The sequence below is a fragment of the Nesoenas mayeri genome, assembly GCF_963082525.1.
Source record: "Nesoenas mayeri genome assembly, chromosome: 4".
Taxonomy (NCBI): domain Eukaryota; kingdom Metazoa; phylum Chordata; class Aves; order Columbiformes; family Columbidae; genus Nesoenas; species Nesoenas mayeri.
In genome coordinates, this window is record NC_137540.1 from 3,095,635 (window position 1) to 3,117,521 (window position 21,887).

The 21,887-nt window shown below is 43.9% G+C and overlaps 1 protein-coding gene across 2 annotated transcripts in view; it reads right to left on the reverse strand.

Moving 5' to 3' along the window:
• Nucleotides 1-1,273: 1,273 nt before the first annotated feature.
• The window catches only part of UNC5C (unc-5 netrin receptor C), a gene marked incomplete at both ends in the record, with an annotated part of 220,438 nt that continues 199,824 nt past the window's right edge, over nucleotides 1,274-21,887 (reverse strand). For both annotated transcript variants that reach the window (XM_080344469.1, XM_080344468.1), the window contains 8 exons: nucleotides 1,274-1,439; nucleotides 1,574-1,752; nucleotides 4,003-4,167; nucleotides 4,380-4,529; nucleotides 8,875-9,108; nucleotides 11,273-11,441; nucleotides 17,880-17,967; nucleotides 20,684-21,028. In XM_080344469.1, the coding sequence (XP_080200595.1) occupies nucleotides 1,274-1,439; nucleotides 1,574-1,752; nucleotides 4,003-4,167; nucleotides 4,380-4,529; nucleotides 8,875-9,108; nucleotides 11,273-11,441; nucleotides 17,880-17,967; nucleotides 20,684-21,028 (1,496 nt within the window). The remainder of the gene's footprint in view (nucleotides 1,440-1,573; nucleotides 1,753-4,002; nucleotides 4,168-4,379; nucleotides 4,530-8,874; nucleotides 9,109-11,272; nucleotides 11,442-17,879; nucleotides 17,968-20,683; nucleotides 21,029-21,887) is intronic.

The window sequence follows — 21,887 nt, forward strand, 5'->3', positions numbered from 1 at the left end:
AGGTGGTGCAGACCATCCCAGGAAGGGGTGCTGGGTTGGATCCTTTGCGGATGCAGATCAGTGACATCAGCAAAGCATCACCAGTTTCTAAGACCTTTGCATTGGGCACGAAGCACAGCAAAGCTAACATGAGCTGAGCAACCCTTGTGGGCTAGCAGAAGACTTTGGAGGAAGAGTGTGATGGCTGGAGAAGGGAAGAACAAACAGCATAGAGGGCGACATGTCTTAGAAGACCTTCAGGAAGGGGACAACAGGTTCCATAAAAATGGGAATAATTCATTCTGCTGCTGACAAAAATAGAAATAAAGTAATAATGGTAATAATAATAATAATTATAATTATAATCCTTGCACTAGATACTAATTAGTAAATAATTATCATAGCAACTTCTCTTTTTTATTTTTTTTCTGGGTTTCTCTTTTTTACCTCCCCTAAACACTCATATCGCAAATGGGTGGGAAGGGTGTTGTCACACTGTGAATTGAAAATTAACTCCAAGTCTTACATTCCCCACTGTCCTAGAGCTGTTTACACAGGTTCCACGGGACCGCCTCGGGGAAGGAAGGGGATGTTACGTGTGTTCCTGCTTAGCACCCAGAGTACCTGCTTTCCAGATGCACACCTCTTAAACTCTGATTTTCTTTTTTTTTTTTTCTTTCTTTTTCTTTTTTTTCTTTCTTTTTTGTCTTTTCACATGTAGGTCTAGGAAACAGAACTATGACAGGAGCATCATTGTGAGACAATCAGTGTGAGGAATTGTAGCCAAAATCTGAATTCACCAGAAACCAATAAGCTGAAATAGCCACAACCAGCTGTCCATACCCTTGTCTAGAATGGCTTTAAAGAAAAAATATAAAGAGCCATGGACAGTCTCCTTACCCCTGTCCAGAATTTGATGTAAACAACATCCATAGAAACTGGGATTGTTAAGAAAGTTTATCCATATATCTGGATAGCAATAAAAAGCGTTTCCTAGGAAACTGTAAAATCCTGTACCAAGCAGTGTACAGCCAAGCCGAGAGGAACATTAGGTTGATTTATATTTTCAAGGTACAACTTTGCAGGATTTCTTTTAGATCCTGTGGTAATGTACAAGGAGAGCACATGTGAAGGTCAGGGCTGGATACTTTTTTTTTTGTTTGCTTGCTTGCTTTCTTCTCTGAAATGTCTCTTGTGTAACTCATTGGTCTGGGTTTTCATTTCAATTCTCGTTTGTAATAACAGGGCATTACCGCTCCCTGTGTCTGTCCTTCCTGTTCACGCCAAGGCTGCATCAGTAATTTCCTTCTGCTGCCAAAGAAACAACAGTTTCATGTCTTCCCATTTCTTCAAGAACCGCTGCCAGCATGCTCAGGTTGCCGTCAGGGAAATTCTGGGCTTCCCAGAGATCCAGGATCACCCCAGTGGGACTTGATTTCGTAGCAAAATAATTTAGGTACCTGCAACAAGACAAAAGGACACTCATTTTTTTGAAGCTATATGAAGGCTACCTGAAGTTATATGATATCTGCTGTCACTCATCTTCCCCAGGACCCTTTTGCACAGCCAAGGATGCGTAGGCAGCACCACTCACCTGTCCAGTTTGAGTTTGTGGGCCAGCATCCTCCAGTCGTGGCCCCTGGTCTGGGGGGCGTCCAGGCTGCTGCAAAGCTTTTGCCTGATGGGGAGGGGAATGCTGAAAGCGCTGGGCCCTACTATGGTGGTGACGGTGTCTGCGGAGTCCATGGGAGGGTAATCGATGCCAGTAGGTTCCTGAGGTTGGAAAGGAAGAAAAGCAAACAAATAATAAATTAAACAAACAACCAACACTGACAAAACCCCAAACAAACAAAACCAGCAGTTTTGTTACTGAGTGCAGGGACAATTGTAGATGTCTGCCCTCTGAGAATCAGCGCTTTTATTTGTGTTAGAGAGGAGTAGCTCTCTGCTAATCAAGCTGAAAAAGACAAATATTTATAAACTCCAAGTAGACAGCAGAGTTTGGGTTTTTTTTGAGGGTGAAGACTACTAAGGCTGGACAAAATCGAGCCCAGCTTAATTAATCACGTACTGAAATAATGAAAGATTAAGCACTTAGACACGTGTTAGAGCAAATTGGTACTATTAGGGCAGAACTGGGCTTTCCCAACTTGGCCAGCAGGACCCCCTTCCCCACAGCGCCCTCAAGCCCCCCATGTCAAATGGAGCCAGCACCAGGCTCATACCACTGATATCCCTCTGACAGTACCTGTACTCTCCAAATTAAACCTCTTTTGCCTCCCCTCTTTTATCCACACCTTAATTTTTTTTTTGCATTGCAGACAGACACCCCCCCCAGGGCTGCTGCAGAAGGATCCATGGCCGTGCTCTGGGGCTCTTTTGGGTGACAACCGACAGCAGGAGATAAAAAGAGGGCTTCAAAAACGAACAGTGGGAGACCTTTATCGCACTCTTCCTCTTGCCTCACAAATGTGCATGTTTTGGCACTCACTGCATTTGTGTTTTTTGAAGTCCCAGTGGAAGACACTGTATAAATCCAGAATAAGGCAGTTTAATCTGCAGAAGTTTTACATCACAGAATCACAGAATGTGTGTCCTTTACAGGGGACAAAAAAGAAAGCCCATAAAGGGAGGATGCAGGAAACTCTCTTACTGTATTTTTACCACAGGGTGACGGAGGCAGAGGGGCAGATCCAGCAATGAAGAGTTTAAGTTTGATGGTATTTTGAGTAACAAAGTTGGCACAACCCTGTGTGCCAGCTCTTAGCAGTCCAAGGTCCTCCTGCCCCTCATTTGGGCTCAGGAACATGTCAACTAGGAGGAGCAATTTTACAGCAGACAACCTTGATAACAGTGGTATTATTCCCTCTTTCTATTCATCCCTGATGGATGGGATCACAACACAAGACAAGAATATTATCCTGTTCTCTCTGAATCCATTACCAGGCCCTATTACACAGAAGCAGCTGAAGATGATTATAGTGTATACTTGCATTTCATTAAAGTTACTCTCAATTCTTTCTCTTCTCTATGAGGTTAAATTAGAGATTACCTCAATGCAGCACTTATTACAATAATTGTTTATGATACTTGTTTTACCATCTGTCTTTAATGCTGTGTAGTCCCCAGCTGAATATGTAACTTTACACCCGATAACCAAGCAGATGTTATGGGTAATGGTGCAAACCATCAGGGCTTTACAGCACAAGTAACTTCTGCCTGTGGTTTCCCAGCCCTTCCCCTTCCCCAGCAGTGATTGCTGCCTGAGAGACTGCTCTTCACAGCTGCTGAATGTACCAGGCACAAAAGCCACCAGCACATTCACTGAAGTCAATGCCGCTTTACACCTAAACATGTCATTTGGTCTAAGCCCTAAGCTTGACTGCCCCAAGGAGTGAAAATTCTTTAGGTGCTGTGTAGCATCAGCAAAGATATTCTGAAACTTATGATCATTTTTCTACTGGAAAATGTCAACCATCAAAAGAAAAAATGTCAAAGGTAATAGTCAGGATTTGTAGCAGTAGCAAAATCTGAGGAGAAAACTCTGTTGCAACTAGAACATCTGATATTCCCTCTTGTACAGCAGTTATTACATGGAATGAGTGAAGTGGCTCATGCAAACATATCGGGATGACATTTTCCTCTTCTCTTTCCACCCTCTCCAGGGAAATGTTTGGCCTTGTGGACTTCCAGGAAACAGGACCACGCAGTGCTTTGAAAGATGCATTAGGAACTTGTAGGCAAAGAGCTCCTCCACATAGACACAAAAAGGTGGCACTCGCAGGGAGACAACAGCTGCCCTTCACCCTCCCTTGAAGCGGGGATGCTCCCTTCTAGATGGGAGAAACTAAGGGAAAAGGCAGCAGAAGATATAAAGCAACAACTTAATCCATCCCTTTTGTCCATCCCAGGAGTCAGGAGGAGAATAGGAAGCACTAAGCAGGTAGCAGTGGGAAAGGATATACCTCCTCAGCCCTCCTGTAGTTCTGCAGTCAGCTAGAGATATGAACCGATGTCATTTACCTCTGAGACAGAGCAGTTGAGCTGGAAGATCTGACCTTCTCCTTCGACCTGCCGCACGCAGAGTTTGCACACCAGCTCCAGGGTATTCAGGCTGAATCTTTCCAGTGTGAAGGTGCAGTGTAGGTTCCTCTGACATCCACTCCAGATGTGGTAAAAGGGAATCTCCTGCAAGAGAAAAAAAAATAGCATAGTGAGGGAGGGATGCAGGACCAGGGTGTGGATGCTGACCAGAGACTGTGAGCTCTGTGCTGCTGTCACTGAACATGGTCCTGGGAAAAAAAGTCCATGGCACTGCAGCCTGGCACTGGATGTTTTTTAAACACCTCTGTGTTAAACCTCACTGCTCGGATCCAAGGTGAATGGTTTGTGCTGCTCACCTGGTATTTAGCCAACAGTTTGCTCTTCCAGAGAGAGTGGGCGATGTCATGAATGGACAGGCGGAGGTTATGGGTGCTTCCCTTAAAATGTAAAGCTTTGGGTTCCTCCAAAAGCTGCCCACCCATCTGCCGCTCCAGCTGGAGGACCTCCTGCGGGATAGTGAGAACAAGAAGAAAGCGGTCAGGTTTCATCAAGACAGCACATTGGTCTTCTGAGTCCTCAAGACTGACTGCTGTAGATGCTGTAACTTGTATAATACAGAGAAAGAAAATGCAGAGGTACTATACAGAATTGTGAACTGGAATTGGACTTGTGGATCTGAGTATAAGCTCGTTGCCCCCATCATACAGCAGCAGCCCAGCAGGGTTGCAGACAGTCGTATCTCCTTTGGGAGTCACAGTGTTATCTAACACATCCTATAAGCAGAAAGCTTAATTGCATGCAATTATATTGAATGCAAAGACTTTGCAAAAAGACACTGTTTGAATACTGAAATACATCAATCTTCTCTGTTGTTCACCAAACTGGACACCTAATAGTAGCTTTACTATTTTGCTTTTGGAAGCTCTTATTTGCGTAGGTCCTGCTGATATGGGACCTGTGCATACTATTGGTCCTTCAGCTTGCAGCCTCCCAGCAAATAGCTCCATGACAGAGCAGTACAGGAAGGAGCAGATGTCTACTGAGACTGTCATGCAGCATGGTATCAAAACAAGAGCCAGACATTGTGATGGAGGATTTGGTAGCTATGAATACATACATTCAGGGTTACTGAAATATTGATCTTCTAATAAAAAGTTAGTAAGCCAAGAGTCTTGGCATTTTCTACAGTTAAAAATAAATATACACGTATAACTATTGAGACCACAGTGGATCATTGCCTACAAACAGTCTAACTGTGGTCCACATGGAATAAGTAAGTACAAAGGCACCTACATGAGCCCCATTAGAAACCACCACAGCCAAACTCAGTCATATTTAACTAAAAGAGCCAACTAAGCATCTGGTCTAAAGTAGCCCAAGCAAATCATGCACAGAGCGAGCACACTCAAGGAGTACATGGGCACATAAAACCAGGATGCTACTTCAGGCCAAGTAGAGGAGCCTCTGTTTCATCTAAGCACAACACAAGCTGTTCTTGATCCAGTTCAGGACCTAGTTAACATACAAGAAAAGCCACTGTCCCTGGTGAGCCCCACGCCTAGCAGATACTGAGGCTAAAATGATGTTAGTTTATCAGCCATTAGAGGAAAAGAAACAAAATCAAGAAACCTTTTAGATTAAGGTTATGCCAATGAATCAGTTCCAGCTTTTTTCCAGTGCCTCCTAATTACCTCGTCAAGATGTCTAAAGAGCAATCAATAGTAATTATCTGATTACTATAGATCTTCATTACGTTCAAATCACCTCCCTGGAAGAAGACAACTCATGGCACTGCGTGGATTAATTGCAGACGCCGCCTCTAAGACACAGGGGATGTGGGGCCTGAATGGCTGCTCCTACCCCCGCCCCAGCAGCACCAGCTCCAGGACCTGCACTACTGTGGACAAAAACATCATAGTGTGATGCTGCACTGTCCCACCCACCAGATCTGCACGTCTAGTTTCAATATCCCACTTTCGGTAACCCCTCTACATGCTCCAACTGAAGGACACTGAGCAGCTTGTGCTTCTCCCGTGCCACTCAGTTAATTAATTAGAATTAATTCGGAAACACAATTTGCATAGCCCTTCAAATCTGCAGACTGGCTGTAATCTTAAGGTATCTTATTTCCAGCAGTGCTTATCCCTCTCTCTGGCACCCCTATGCCCCCCTGAGCCGACATCTGAGCTGCACGTTGCTTGCCCCATGCTGAGGTGACTTTGGCCACCCTCCCCATCACCTCTTCTGTGAGCTGGGACTTACACCCTTATGCTCTTCCTAGGAGAGGGAGCTGTGTAAGACATGGTTCCATCAGCAGCACCACCATGACACCACAACCTGTATTTGGAAAAGGCTTCCTTATTAACAGGGCACAAGCAAGCAACAGCTTTCAGTCTAAGCTATTGCCTTTCTTCATTAGAGGGGAAAGTATGCATGAAATAACTGAGGACAGTTTCTGTACAGCACAAGGTGGGTTGGGGGACGCTACTCTGCTACAGCCTGAAATAATTCCCTTGCTCCCAGGGTGGGAGGCAGCTGTTTCTGCACATCTGGCTGCTCAGCACCTGTCCCCCCGCCCCCTGCCACACACAGCTCACATACCTCCATCTCAAAGCCATATGTGAATAAATAGATGAAAACGAAACAGCTGGATTTCTTTATAGTTACTGTATTTTTCTAACAGTTTAGGCATCCCCCTCAAAGTGCAAAAATCAGCTTTTAAAAAGGAGGCCAGTGCTTGAGCTCACAGCTACCCTTGCTCTTCCCCAAAAAGCTCTTTTGTGAGCATCCCATCCATGCAGCTTGGGACACCATGGGGCAGAGGATGCTGTGTGTGTCATCAGTGCAGAGCTCCCAGGAACCCTGCCAAGCCTTTCCCACAATAACCAAGCTCTTATTGATGACAAGTCCTTACAAGGTTCTTCCAAACCTCAGACATTCCAATGTGGGAGTATCTCATGCTGCTCTTCCTTCCCTTTGCTGTGCCTTGCCCGGAGCAGCCAGCCCCAAGACACCGAGATATTGCAGCTGGTGCCTCGCTTGCTGCCTACAACCTTCCCTCCCTCTCCAAATCACTGTCAGCTCCACACTCGCTGGTCCGGCCCCATCTGCACGTCTTGTCTCACACAAATGCAATTGACACATGCATAAGAGTTTGTGGCCAGCAAGTATGTGTCCTTGTCCTCCTGTAAACCACCAGTTAGCTGGCCCTTGAGCCCCTTGGGTGGCCTTCCAGTCTTGGGGTAGATGTGCCGAAAAGAAGAATATTAGAATGCATGTACTTTGCTGTAATAAAGCAATAGGTATGAGTGGGATGGTGTCTGCCTGACCCTGCTCACCTTTCCTCCCCAAATTACAAGCTCACTTTAGGGTCTGCCTGCAGCAGAAACCCAGGGACTGTCCTGCTCCCCTCCCAAACACTGGCTGCAGCTTCTCAGGTGCAAGATGGTCCCTCCATGTTGCTCAGCGCCTCTCCTGAACCCTCTGCTATCACACCGAATCAGATTAACTTTATCTCACAATGCTCCCTGCAGTCTATTAGAAACAAACCAACAGCTCCTGAGTAACACCTAATTGGATTCCCCCAGCTCTGACTGCATTAGGTGCCTGTCCAAGGGCCTTCCAGCTCGCTTATTATTACCTCAGGCCTTGACGAACCTGTAGAAAATTGTATTACCGCAGCACAGGCATAAAAACATCAGGACTTTTGAAGCTTGATTGCTGCAAAACATTCTTTCCACTTTATTTATTTATTTATTTAAAGAGGAACAAACAAAAGGGAAATCAGACCAGGGAAAAGAATTGTTTCTAAAATCCTGGTAACACCAACACATTGACAGAAACCCCATACATACAAAGCCACGGTGCAGTCACGATATGCCTGCTTGCACTCTTACACTTTACTGCCTTTCTTATATAGAATGATGGAAGTCCCTGCTTTGAAAAACACAAACATTTCCCAGCCAGTGTCTGTGGGTTTGAATCCCAATAGTTCCCATGTGGAGCTTAGGAAACAAAAGCATATACAGCAGCAGGATGACGCTGCTTAGAGTCAGGCTTTGAACTCATCTCGCTACAAAGAGGCATTTGGGAAGTTGCACTGGCTACAATTAAAGGAAAAAAAATAAACCCACACTTTTTAATAACCTCCATTCTTACATGTACAGTTGGGGCTACATATTTCATGACTGCATCTATTATAGATAACATCTGTATAAATACACACATTTATAAAGAGAAATAGGAAGTACGGTTATCTATCTGTTCATCTGTATGTAGTGAGTGTGTGTTTGTGTGCATGCCAGGATTACACAGTGAGAGTAAGATTATATAGTTAGAGAAAGCAACAGCTTTGATTTATTTTAGTTGCAAATTCCCAACACGAAAAACTGCACATGAAGAGGCGTAATAAAGCAGTATGAAAGCAGGCAGTGATTAACAGCCCAGAAGCTTCTTTTGTCATTATCAACTATTTACAAAGAGGCATTTATATGTTTCCCCATCTCCGGGGAGCTGGCACTTAGCATTAAAAATACATGAATAATGAATGAAGCTCTGTGCACCTTATGGCCTTTTAATAATGTAAAAATCTTAGGATTCACGATATGATACAGGTAAACAAAAGAAAAAAAAGACTGGTGGGTGGAAAATAGTGTGACACCCCTATGCAAAGAACCACTTATAGTGTGTGGGGTTAAACTGCAAACCAGTGGCTTGCTGTCAAGCTCTTCTTCTAATCAGAAAAATAACCAAGGAAACAAATACACACACAGCTGAGGGTCTATAGTCACTGCTATGACCACAGTCCTATGAGAGCTGGAGAGGGATAGAGAGCAAGAGAGCAACAAGCACCTTAAGGGCATCCTGCGTGTCGTCGAGGCAGTAGACGCGGATGCTGTACTCCAGCGAAGAGCAGGACAGCGGTCCAAAGATGGCCAGTTTGAGACGTTTGGCTGCTGCTTTGGTGATGGACTGTCCCACCAAGGCATATGTGCTGAGGGTTTCTGTCAGGATATGGCAGGCCTCCGAGTCCAGCTGGATGTAGCATGGAGTGGTGAAGTTTTCCTCCCCGACCACCACCACGTCCTAAGGCAGAAAGAGGCCAAGTTAGAGCTTCTGACCCCTCCAAGTTGTTCTCCCTTGAGACAGAAATACCCCTTTCAAGCCTGCATGATGCAAAAAGTCCTTGCTCTTTGCATCTTAGATTAATCAAGATTTCAAATTCCTGTTTCCAGGGAAGTGATGATTTCTCTGGGGTGTTGGTGGTGATGATGGTGGTAGAAATATCTTCCTGTCCTCCCTCTCCTAGGACTTTTAACTCTTCGCTCTGGGTCCTGCAGCAACTTTTAAAGGCCTGGGTAGAGTTAGGCAAATAATAAAAATAGCACCAATACTTTATTGAAAAAGGTATTGCAGACTAATAATTTGGTGACCACAACTAAACATCAGTGGTCATAAGCATGTTGAAAAAATAACAGCCCTTCACTTCCTAAGCATGACAATAAGGAGTTACAAAAAAACAAGGAAGGGAAGTAACCCCTGCAATAGCCAAAGGCCACATCTACATGAAATATTTCCTGCTGCTTCATTGGAATAATCCTCCGTGACTAGACTGCAGGGTGAAGAAAAAACACCTACAGGCTCAACACAAACAACCTGCTCACCCTGTGTGTGAAGGAAAACAGCTCCCCTGCTAATTTCTCCATTCAACTCTGTGTGTAGCATCCTGCACACAACACAAGGTGCTTTGAATGGTTTTGAAAGAGAGCAGAAACAAAAAGGCAGGAGTGGATGATGGCTGCCTCTTGCAAAGCCACATGATGCTCAGCACAACTCATCTGTTTCACCCCCCACTGCCTGCAGGTCTGCAGCATAACTCACACATCTGGCAGCTGAGCAGTGTGGGCTCAACTGAATTTTGGCATCATTTTTGCACCTCTACAGTCACTCCGGCAACTGGCGCCGGCCCTGAGCGATGCTGCAGGAGTGTGCATGTATGTGTGTGCATGCACATGGCAGGCTCAGCTTGAAGGAGATGGTCCAGAATTGAGTGGAGGAAGGAGATCGCTGTGTGATGGCCAAGGACCTGGTGGGCACCGGCAGCAGTGTGTGCACGGCTGGTGAAGCAACTGCTCTGTCAAGGGCAGGAGGACAACGGGAGAGAAAATGAAGAAGTGCCATAACACACAGACACAAATAAGGAACGTATGTGTGGTGCCAAGAAACAGGCTGGTGGGGTGCAGATTAGTTGGCGAGACAGACCCGTGTTCACTGCACACTCCCTCCCAGCATGATGAAGAACCAGTGCCACGGGCAGGACCTTTCGAAGACAATGCCGGATGCGGTGCTCTCACTGCTGTCAGCCCAACTGCCTTCAAAAGCCACCCTGCCTTCATTAAACCTACTGGTAGGAGAAAATGCCCTTGCCAAATTAATTATGTGAGACCACACTGATGGCAGCAGGTACCCAGGAGCTGGAGAGGAGGGCTATGCCAGGACAGCCCGACCTTGCCAAAAGCATCACTTTATGCTCTAGTTACAGTGGAAGATCCTTCTGCCTCCCTGCCCGGGGACATGCTCCTGCTGTACTATGAGCAAGGAACCACCCCAGGCTCCCACCAGTCCTGCACGGCCCAAAAATGCTCGTGTAGCTCCCCCAAGTTCACAGGGCTGGATCCTGGCTGCATGAACTGAACCCAAGTGATGCTCCACCTTCTTCTTAGGATGGAAAAAGAAAAGAAAGATAAGACCTATACATTTTATTAAGCTGGCAAATGTCTTGATGCTGAAGCAGGAGATCACTTGCAGCGTTATTTTCACTTTTTTGAAAATAGACTATAAACCAGAGCAGTGAAAACTATTACCTGAAAATATTTTCCTATTTCTATAATTGAGTCAGACCTTAATTTTAGCCTTTTTTTTTTTGCCATTTTGCATTTTCCTTCTCTCCCCATGACTTCAGCACAACATCCTGCCACCACCAAAAGCTCAAGTGCCAAAATCCTGCGAGGAAAAGCTATGTTTCATGGAAAACGGCCAGAACTAGGAGGCACTAAAACTCTCCCAATACAGCATCTACGCATGGGCACCAGGCAGCTTAGACACTTGGTGTCAAAGAGTGCCCGCAACAGCCATGTTTCTCACATGGAAAATCTGAAATATAGATAATCCTGGTTCGGAAAGGCAGCTGAAGGACACGCAGAGAGCCCTGCATGCTGTCAGGACACAGGCTGGAGCTCAGGATCCTCACCTCCCATGGTCCCTGGGCAGCCTGGTGCTTCAGCTGGATCTGCCAGTCGTCCGTGTTGGGTTCTGCGCAGTGGTGCATGGTTAAAATGACAGGCCGGGTCAGCAGGGCTCCCGGTGGACCACAACTCACCACGGGGGTCAGCAGGGTTTGGTTGTCTTCTACAGGTGGCCTGGCAAGGGGACAAAAAGATAAATGAGTTGAAAAGGGCAAAAAGGCACATTCGCATATGTAAAAATTTTAAAAAACAAAAACCTTCTCTTAAAAAGATTGTGCAAGAAAAGAGTGGAGGGAATATATAATGTTTTCCATTAAAAAAACAAAAACAAAAACATACGGTATATTTTAGGTGAAAAATGAGTTAAAATCAACAAGAATCTGAGCACTTATGCATGCAGTTAAAAAAGGCAAGAGGTCATTAAAATAATATAGTATTGATAAATCATACAGCCTAAAGTTGACTCAAAATAAAATGAAGTTTAGTCACTGCTCCGTGACAAAATTTTGTTAGCTGTTAAATGTTAGGACTCTGATGAAGGATATGATTCTGTGCTGCAATATTTTATAGCCAATTAACAAAAGTATAAAGGGTGATACAGAACACAAAGTCGGGAGATGCTCCAGACTGCACAGTCAGCGAGTGAGATGGGAAGCGGATACAAGCATACAAAAGACATGCAAAAAATAGCAAGGCTTAGTATTTTTCCTCCCAAGTGGGTAAACAGCATCTTCATCATCAAAGCTATGAGATTTATTGCCAAGTGGATGAGGCATCATTGATATAATTTGTGATACAGGACAGACTGATGGGTGAAGAGCAGAAAAATGGGCCAGTTGTGAGGGTGGTTGACTTTGCAGTCCCCAGTTGCCAACCAGGCACACGTCTGAGCTTGGTACCCCAAAGTTATTAAACAGTGCCCATCCCAGCTACTCTACACCATCCATCCCACGCAGATAAGCCTTTAAAAACTGAGATATAATGAGTTGCAGAGAAGTTCTTGAGTGGTGTGGAACAGGGATCAGTATCACTGAATAGGCAAAATCCCAGGTCTGTTGAAGTCAACACTGGATTTCTCTCTGACTACTGTGAGGTCAGGATTTCTAATCACAGTGTGGAAGGCAATGTAAATAGCAACACAATCATTAAACTTACAGATAACAAAAAATAAGAAATTACTGCAAGTAATAGGGAAAGCCAGAAAATAATGCAACTGATCCAGAGATGGTAAAAATATGTGCAGAAAATAAAATCCTAGTAATTGTATGTCAGCTCACTCTTCTGGAGCAAAATAAGTTCCAAACATAGTTATTTAGTAACAAAGAAAAGCAATAAAAATGAAAAAAATATCTCAGGTGAGCTTACTGCCACACAGTAGGTGTCAACTTGCAATGAGCCACAGAGGCAAAAAGCAAATCTGTTTTCTGGGGCTGTATGGGACAGGGCATGTCAGAGTACGCTGAGCTGATATTCCCTTTCCTATCCAGCTCTAATGTGACTGTAGGTAGCAGGGTGTTTAGGGACCGCAGCGAGATCTTGGAAATAAACGCCTAAAACCTGGAGGAATGAGGCTGAACCACGTAGTGACACATACAGCAGAGAGGTACCCTGTGACATCCGACAGAAAAAAAGGAACAAAAGTGTCTTGACAGATCTTTTCTTATTTCTCGCTGTTTCTAATTTCCATTTTAAAACAAAAGGATTATGCCTTACTATAGATAATGAGAACAGAAACAGATGCGGTAGACAAGATATATTGTACAGAGATATTAATCTTTCTGCTTCAAGGCATAAACTCAACACTAATTGATGGAATTAGTAAACAACAAATTCTCCTGAAGACAAGTTATTGTGTAGTCATTCATTACAAGTAATTTTCTTCCTTCTCCTGGAGCAGGTGATGCAGCAAAGCCAGGATCCTTGCCTAGACGAGCACTCGTTGTGATCAAGTATTGCAATTTCTGTGTCACAGATTGCAGGAGATCCAGCACAGATACAGATGCAGGGGAGTATGTAGAGAGAGGGAGTTATCTCCTCTAAACCAGAAAAATCTATGAGCAGACATTTTCCAAACTGTGGGTCAGGTATTGTCCCATCCTGCCTCACTTATCAACAACAGTCAACTTTTATTTGAAAGAAAACAAACTTTTATTCACCATATCTGGTCCCTTCACAATCAAATTTGTGTTTTTATTGGGATTACTCATTCGAAACTGTCTCCCTGTAATAAGCCAGACCATGTTAATTAAGATAGCTATCAGATAGCAGATGTGAACACAACTAGAGAAATCTTTGCTCCTTACTAGGCCTACTTTGCGCTCCCTGGCACCATGCGGAGATGTTACCGGCAATCACAGCAGCTCAGGAAGAACAGGACGGAGCAGGGAGAGAGGAATGGCCAACTCATAGCAACAGATGGCAACCCTTCCACACAGATTAGCCAGCAGTCAGAGAAAAGACATTTATTTCTCTTTTTATTGCTGTGGCTTTATTTTTAATATGTGCTTCTTATTAAGTTTTGAACTTATAATTCTTCGCTGACCCTGACTCTTCTTCCAGTCTATCTTTAGAAGGAAAATGATCTGAAAACTCTTCTTCCCCTTTGGCTTATGTTCTGGTCTTTTTTATTTTGAATTTTTCAATTACAGTGATTGGCACTTCATGAAATTGTCTTCCAGATCTGTAAAGTAAATTTGTTTATGCAACTGAGAAATAGAAGGAAGGCGGAGAAATGAGATGCAGAAGACTTTGATTTATTTTATTTCACATCACTGAGCTTAGCATTTACTAGTGAAAAAGTCAACATTGCTCCTTGGATCAAACTCATTGATCAGCTGCATTATTTTAATAGGAAGTCTATATATACACTATAAAGCCACTGATCCAAATCCCTACAAGGCTGACTCAACCCTTCTCTCTTTTAAGGTCGCTAATTTGGAAGTTACACAATTTATGTGTGTCTTCCATCGAGATCTTCAGGAATGCTGCTTGCTCTGCTCTTCAGGCTGTCACATTTTGTGGGCATGGCAACATCCATTCTCATTTGCATCATCTCCTGTGTGATGGATTATACAGGAGTGTCCTTCACTGTGCCATATTTAGTGCAGTTCTTGCCTCTGATCAGCATATGCAAGAGTAGTTCCACCTAAAACTGTGCAAGCTCGGCAGGAGTTCACGTGGGAACACGGGAGCTGCCATACAAGATCAAACCAGTGGTCCATCAAGGCCCAGACCCTGTCTAGCACTGACCAGTGCCAGATGTTCCAAAGGAATTAGCTCCACTAATTCAGCTCACAGCTAAATTTGGTTTTTAACCCAAGGCAGTGAAGAAAATCCTGAAGGTTGGAGGTTTATACTCATACTATTTAATCCTTAGCCATGCAAGACTTAGGCTTTCTCAAATGCTCATGGGAACAGGCTCTTGCCCGTTACTGGTCAAAGCAATGTGTTTATTTTATAGGTGAAACCACAACTCAAGAAGGGATCTTCTTGCAGATCTCAAAGTTGGTGGTACTTCCCCAGACTAAGGGAAAGAGCATCTGACCACCACTGAAAAAGCCAATGAGCTTCAAGACAGAAACCTGTCTGATAGCTGCGAAATATTCTCATAGGCTTGTCATTTTTTCAGTTAAATGTATATACGTATACACACATATACAAGAGCACACACATATACATAGATATCTTTTTCCCCACTGTAACCACTACATAAAGCACATAGACCTTTCTATGAGGTCAACACGCCAGCCAGGGATCAGAACCTAGTAGCTCTTGCCATCTATTCTGCCCCAAATGACAGGCAGGATGAGGATTAGGTGGCAGGAGCAGGAAAAGCACTCTACTGGAGTATTAGTCTAGGAAAAGAGAAAACCCACCGTGCCACTAGCACGCTAACACACTTAGAGAAAACAACTGCCTCCAAGTGGCGTTTATTGCAAGCCATCAGAACCCCAATTCATCACAGCAGGACAATGTTTTTAGGGTGACCCTCGTGCTCTCAGATGCTTTGATGGATATGAAATGGAATAGAGTGTCTCAGAAAGCTCTCCTAACCAATCTGCAAGCAACACAAAGAGTGATATTACTGGGTTACGAAGCCTCTCAAATGTCTATACTACAGGTTTCAGAGACTAACTGGGGAAATGTCTTAGGAAAACAAAGGAATGAAAAAGGGAATTTGCAGGGGTAACAGATTTCCTGTTTCAGCTTGACTGTTCACAAGTCATTCTATATTTCTACAAACAAAGTGTGAGCTAAATCTTAAGTTGCTGGAGATATGTGAGCTGTGATGGTACCCTTCTCTGTTACTGTACTGGTTCTATTTAGGGTAGTGCTATGGGGACCACATTCTCGCCTCTGTGGTGGTTATATACCACGAAAAAGAGCCTGCCTTCATTTCTGATTATAACACTCATTTTGTAGCTTCATATATATGCCCCTTTCCAAACTACATCAACACATGACAGGACTTCTCAACCCATACACATTTACACAGTGCTCATGAAAACAAATATAGGATCTCACAGGGTTTATTGAACACACTCCAGTTACCACTTGGCCACAAAAGTGAATGTCTGCAGATAGTCCTTGCTGCGGACTGTCACTCTCTGCTGGAGTGCTGTAAGAGTGCAACAGCAGGTTTATAAAATGACTGTGCTGCACACTAACTTGTGCTACCCATATGACTCCAATCCGCAACATCTGCGGCCTATGCAGTCAGAAAAAGAGGCTTTAACCGAGCTGTAGCTCTGCTACAGCAAGTGAAGTGGCTGGTAACACATAGTCCTGAATCAGGACACCACTACAGCTGGGCACTGGGGAGAACCCACTCTCTTCTGCTCCTGAGCAACTGGGGGAAAGGAACAGGTAACACAGGAGGACAATATAGTCCTCTTATTAAGCCCTTGATGGTGACTATTCATTTCCAAGTGATTTAGACAAGAGGAGGTTGTAGCATGGAGGGTGTTGGTCTCTTCTCCCAAGTAGCAAGTGATGGGACAAGAAGAAATGGCCTCAAGTTGTGTCAGGGTGGGTTTAGATTGGATATTAGGAAGAAAAATCCTTCACAGAAAGGGTTGTCAGGCATTGGAACAGGCTGCCCAGGGCAGTGATGGAGTCATCATCTGTGGATGGGTTTAAAAGGCACAGGTTGCAACCACCACCACGACGGGATAAGCCCGGTTGCCCCATGGCCAAGGCAGCCTGCTCTCTGCTCTCCTCTACTAGGGAAAGAAATCACCACTCAAAGTCTTCATTGCAAATGAGGATTCACACCTTTCCCTTCACTTCTGTGAGTACTTCAGCACTCTTTGGCACAACACAGATCCAAGCATGCTTTTCCCAACACAGGTTAACCCATCCATCTATCCCCTGTGTGACCTGCGGAGTAACAGCTCTCTCAAAGCACACAGAGGAGGCTTTGTGACCCTTGAAGAGCATAAATCAGACCAGCATGTGACATAGGTTGTCCACAGCTGCATGAATAAGGAGGCAGGGATTCCTTCCATAACTCTCTGAAAAGAAAATAATTGCACATATAGCTCCTAATAGGTATGTTTAAAAAAAAAATAATAATAATAAAAAAATAGATATTTTTAAAAAGAGAGATGTGGAGACAAGCTGAGTAACAGGGGATGCCCTCTGATTTTATCATTTTTCTTTCTGCAGGAAAGAGTTCTTTTGCAATGCTGTTTGTAAGTGTCTTTAAAACATAGCCAAAAGTAGCAGGAATACAATCAATACTACATATGAACAGAGACTTTTTCTGTAGCTGCAATTAGCTATTTCAGAGAGCAGGCAATGAATAATGCATGAAAAATGGGGGGGGTGGAGGGCTTCCTTATTTTTTCTTTAAGCAGATTATTTTAGCATGGGTGAAAGACCACCAAACTAAAGAATAGTGATCAATATCACATAGTGTATAAACAGCTGTGGCTTAGCACATAAGAAAACCCATTAAGGGGCTGAGCCAAAAAACGTGTCTAGCTATGAGGGGAGAGAGGCAAAGTACCATATAATGGTTGCTTAGATTCACATTTGCCATTCAGCCTTTGTGCTTGAGTCCTTCTGCAGACTAAGATCTCGCCTTTCTCTTCATTAGGTTTTCCTAAACTGCTTCAAGTGGCATCTTGGCCTTTTCAGAAACTCTTTTTTAATGCCAAGGCTGCCAGATCACTCATTAGACATTAAGATCTAGAATATGAATTTGCCACACATGCAGATAACAGGCGAGAACAACAGGGGTCATCCCAAAATTGGCTCAGGGTGATCCTTGGCGTGCTGTGACTGGGACTAAGTGGGACAACTCCTTGCTTACTATTACCTGGGAGCAAGGAAGGGTGAAGGACACCAAAAGCTTTGGCTCCATCCTCTTCACTGCATAAACTAACCAAGCCCATGAAGGGTAAAACAAAAATTCACCTTCTTTATAATAGGAGAGGAGATTTTCTGAGCAGGTGCTCACACACCTGTCCCTCTGCTGAGATAGTTTGTCACTTTGCTCCTCCACACCCTTCAACACAGCTGGTTTTGCATAAATGTATTACCACAGGTCTTTAGTTACTACAGTTTCCCCCTCTGTTAATGCACAAGCCAATAAAAGCAGTCTTTTACCTCATGTTCTCCTTCCTGTGAACTGTCACATACATTTCATAGACTCTCCCTTGTGGAACGGCCCCGGCTGGGATCAGCAAGCTTACTCCTGCAGAACAGAAGAGACACAAAAGATAAGATAAAGGAAAAAGAAGGAAGTGAGCCTGTGACAACGAGTGACAGGAGAGGCAAAAGATGAACCCTGCAATGCCAATTTTCACCCAACCTCACCAGTAGACTCTACATGACCTCAGCAACTCCTGAGAAGAAATTATTTACTGCAACCCTGGTGTTTCCAGCAGTTGGCTGGTCTGCTCTTCATCCTCTGGTGCATCAGCACTGCAATACAGGAGTGGAGAAGACTTTTTTCCCTCACTTTCACTTTATTTAAAGAGCAGACAGATGGTTATGCTGCTGCTTACCTTGTAAAACGATGGAAAAATGAACAACTCTGACTAAAATTTCCAGCAGCTGTAATGGGACATCTCTCCCTAGGCAATTCTTACTTAATTACAATCAGGAAAAGAAGGCAGTGGAGCACTGTCCCAGCAAGCAACAAGAACTAGTTGTTTTCCGAAAGATGGCTTCTGCGAGTGGCATCCTGTCTTTTAATGCATCCAGCTTCTAATTAGGCTACCGGGGAGACAAAATAGGGTATTTTGAATGTGCCTAGTCCTTTAAAGCGGCTCAAAATTCGGGTATCTAACCTTGAAAAATATGTGGGCAAACATGCTTCTTGCCTCTTTCAGTTTACAAAACACTGTTCTTCCATTACTGCCATTTCAGAAATGTCCTGTCATTACATGACAAACAAGGCATACAACCCATCTATTTCATTCTGCCAGCTGTCTCTGCAGATGTGGATTAGCTGGGAATCAGTAGCAAGGATTTTAACACAGGTATTACTACATAGCCGATAACAAACCTACACGTACATTATTTACATATATGCATAGGCGCAAGAGGGGCTTTAGGGAAAACTTGCATGGTCTTGTCTCTTTATTGTACGTGGTTTGGTTATGCTGGAGATTTCCCGTGTGTTGGTGTACAGGGGCTCAGCCCTGTACTAGGGAGGTATTAGGTAGGAAAGCATTTTTCATGAACACCTTCTGCCACTTGTTTCTTTACAGAGTTGCTACAACCTCACTGCCGCACGTTCTCAACTGTAAGAGGGCAGGCATGATGTAAATGAAGGGCTTTGATCATATTACTAGGAGGATATATATACGACTAGAAGCAGCATGGAGTCATACACAGTAGCAGCAAACAAATTAATATATTTTACAATTATTTTAATCATTTGAAGGGACGACAGCAATAAATAAGCATTCTTTTTCTTTACAAATTCATATTAATATATGTTCATTAAATGTGACTAATAGATTTTGCTGGCGACATGGGCCACCATGGCATGAAAAACCTGGGTATTAACCTTCAGCTGCTACTTAGAGAAATGTGAAATCCGGGGCTGTATACCATGAATTTTCAACATTGCTCAGCAGTCAGCACTAGATTTCTTTAAGTAACTGTCTTTCACTCAGCCTCTTAAATTTAATAGCTGCCTTTGCCTCCTGTTCCACAGTAGCTCAGAGAGGAGCGCTACCACTCATCCATCATTTTTGGCTGCTTCCTGGGCAATGTGGGGCTGTGTCCTGGAAGGATCAAACCACCTCAATCCCGGGCCATCTAGGCATTTTGCTTTCTCCATAACATAAACAAACAAGAAAAGACCCAGCAAAGGAGCAAGAGACAAGGGTGGGCACCATCTCCTTGGGCAGGGCACTGTGCTGTAAAATGGCCAAAGGGTTGCCCACACAATGTGAAGGAGGAAAGAAGAAATGCTGTGAAACTTTGAGCTACTGTGTTAGGTAGTTGTGAGCTGCAGTCTCACGTGCACTGTGGCCCTACCTGGAGTCAGAGCTCCAGAAAAACCAGGCAGGGGGACTCCTGACCACTGTGTAGCCTTCATATCGCCAGCATTCAGCATTTTATGCATTTGATTTTACCCTACTTCCGATGTCTATGTTGCTCTTGATCAGCATGCAAAACCCACGGGAACATTTAGGTGCTAAACTTCCTCTGAACGTCAATATTTAGGGACCAAACAGCAGTATGACTCTCCTAAAAAAAAAGTCCATTTGTGAGATTTGAGCTCTCCAAGGCTGCTGGGGTGGATTGGAGGGGGCCCAGCAGTCTGGTCTCCTACTGTGGGAGAAAGACTGAGTGGCACTTTGCAATTACATCAAAAGGCACTCGGATGCTCCTCTTTCCTAGTTGCTAAAGAAGTCAACAATTTATATAATGAGGAAAGAAGTATAGAGGAGACACTCTTGGGCCTTATTTTCCTTGGATATGCAACGTGTACAGGAAAAAAGGCTTCAAAAAAATTAGTATTCTGCTGTCCTACTTCAATACCACACAGTCTGCAATGAACTGGAAGTGGAACAACTGATTTGTTTTTAAATTAATTGGTCTTTTTTATGTGATGACAAGATTGAGGCTTTCTGGCTTGGAGTCCCTTTCTTAGAGCTGCATGAAAGGTCAGTGATGCTGAGTCACACTTCACACAGGAGAGCTCTGAAGCCTTGCAGGTCTCAGAAATTGGCTGAGAGCCCTGCAATATTCTGTTTAAAAGGTGGCCAGGACTTATTTGAAGTACCTTGGTAGACCTGAATGGGGGAAAAAAAACCCCACATCTGTTTGTTCTAAAGAAAGAAAAGTTGGAGTCCCAGGAGTGACCCTGCTTTTTCCTGCATAAAAGCAAGGTAACTCCACTTAAAACAAGAAAACAATTGCGTCTTTAAGCCACCGTGGCTGGCACTTACCTGAATTGGGAATCACTAGGTGACCTCCTAAGGAGTTGAAGGTCCCAAATGCAGTGCACGAGGGGTCTGTTTGCCGAGCAAGACTCTGGTTCTTCATGTTCAGGGTCTCGTTCTCCAGCAGAGACTGTGTAATCTGTGGGGACAGCTTGGAGGAGAAGTCCGAGAGGTCGTCCTGGGGGGTGACTGCACCAGAGGTGTTATAAACCTTGATCTTGAGGTTGGGCAGTGGGTCCAGAATTGGAGAATTGGTCATTGGGATTTTATCAGAGACGTCGTGCAAGGCGTAAACAGGACCCCTGTACATGGCTGCAGCAGAAGTGAGGTCTGGTGGCACTGCCAGGAGGTCTGCATTGGACATGAAAAGGAAGAACCACATTACTTCTCTGTTCTGATGACTTCCTTCTGAGTAACAGTTTGGGTTTGCATTAAGTATTTTCCCTTTCATACCATAGATTAACATATACAAAGTCCTTGAAGATCGACCTCCATCTTCTCTTCCATACATCTCTCCAGCAAACTCCCAGGGCTTGTCTTGCCCCAGCTGCTACAGAATCTAATTGTCAGACAAAATTACAGTACCTCTCTGCTTTTTCACTGGGGTTGCTCTTCCTGGCTCTACTGAGATCTCAAGCATGACATGCTTAGCTTCAGGGCAAGATGTTTTCCTTACTCAGTAGATCTAGTTTTATTAACTAATATCCCCTCTTTAAATACTAAGTGACAATCATTAACCAATTTATCTAATTGGCCTCATGACAGCATTCCTGAAATAGACAGAACAAACCTATGAAGTCATTATGCCAACAACTCCCTGCAGTGGGTCATTAGTACCTGCATCACACTTTCTGGAGATTCGATTTAAAAGTACATCCAGAAAACATAATGACACTTCTACTAATCTGTTATATGACAACTCTCTTATCATCCTAACTCTTGCTTTGATTTATTCTTCTGGCATCCGTACTGGGTAAAAAGAACTCTTCAGCCTAAATATGGGTCTTGAAAAAGTCAACATTACCTTTAGAGTGTTTTTTTCTCACCAATAAAGTGTGGAAATAATCAAGCTGTTATGCATCAATGATAAAAACGCTCATTATTTAGTGATGTTCTACTGCAACTACTTCTTCTACATTGTCCACTGAAAGTACAGTACTTCTTAAACTACTATATATGCCTGTGGAGACAGGGCACAGTAAAAAAGACT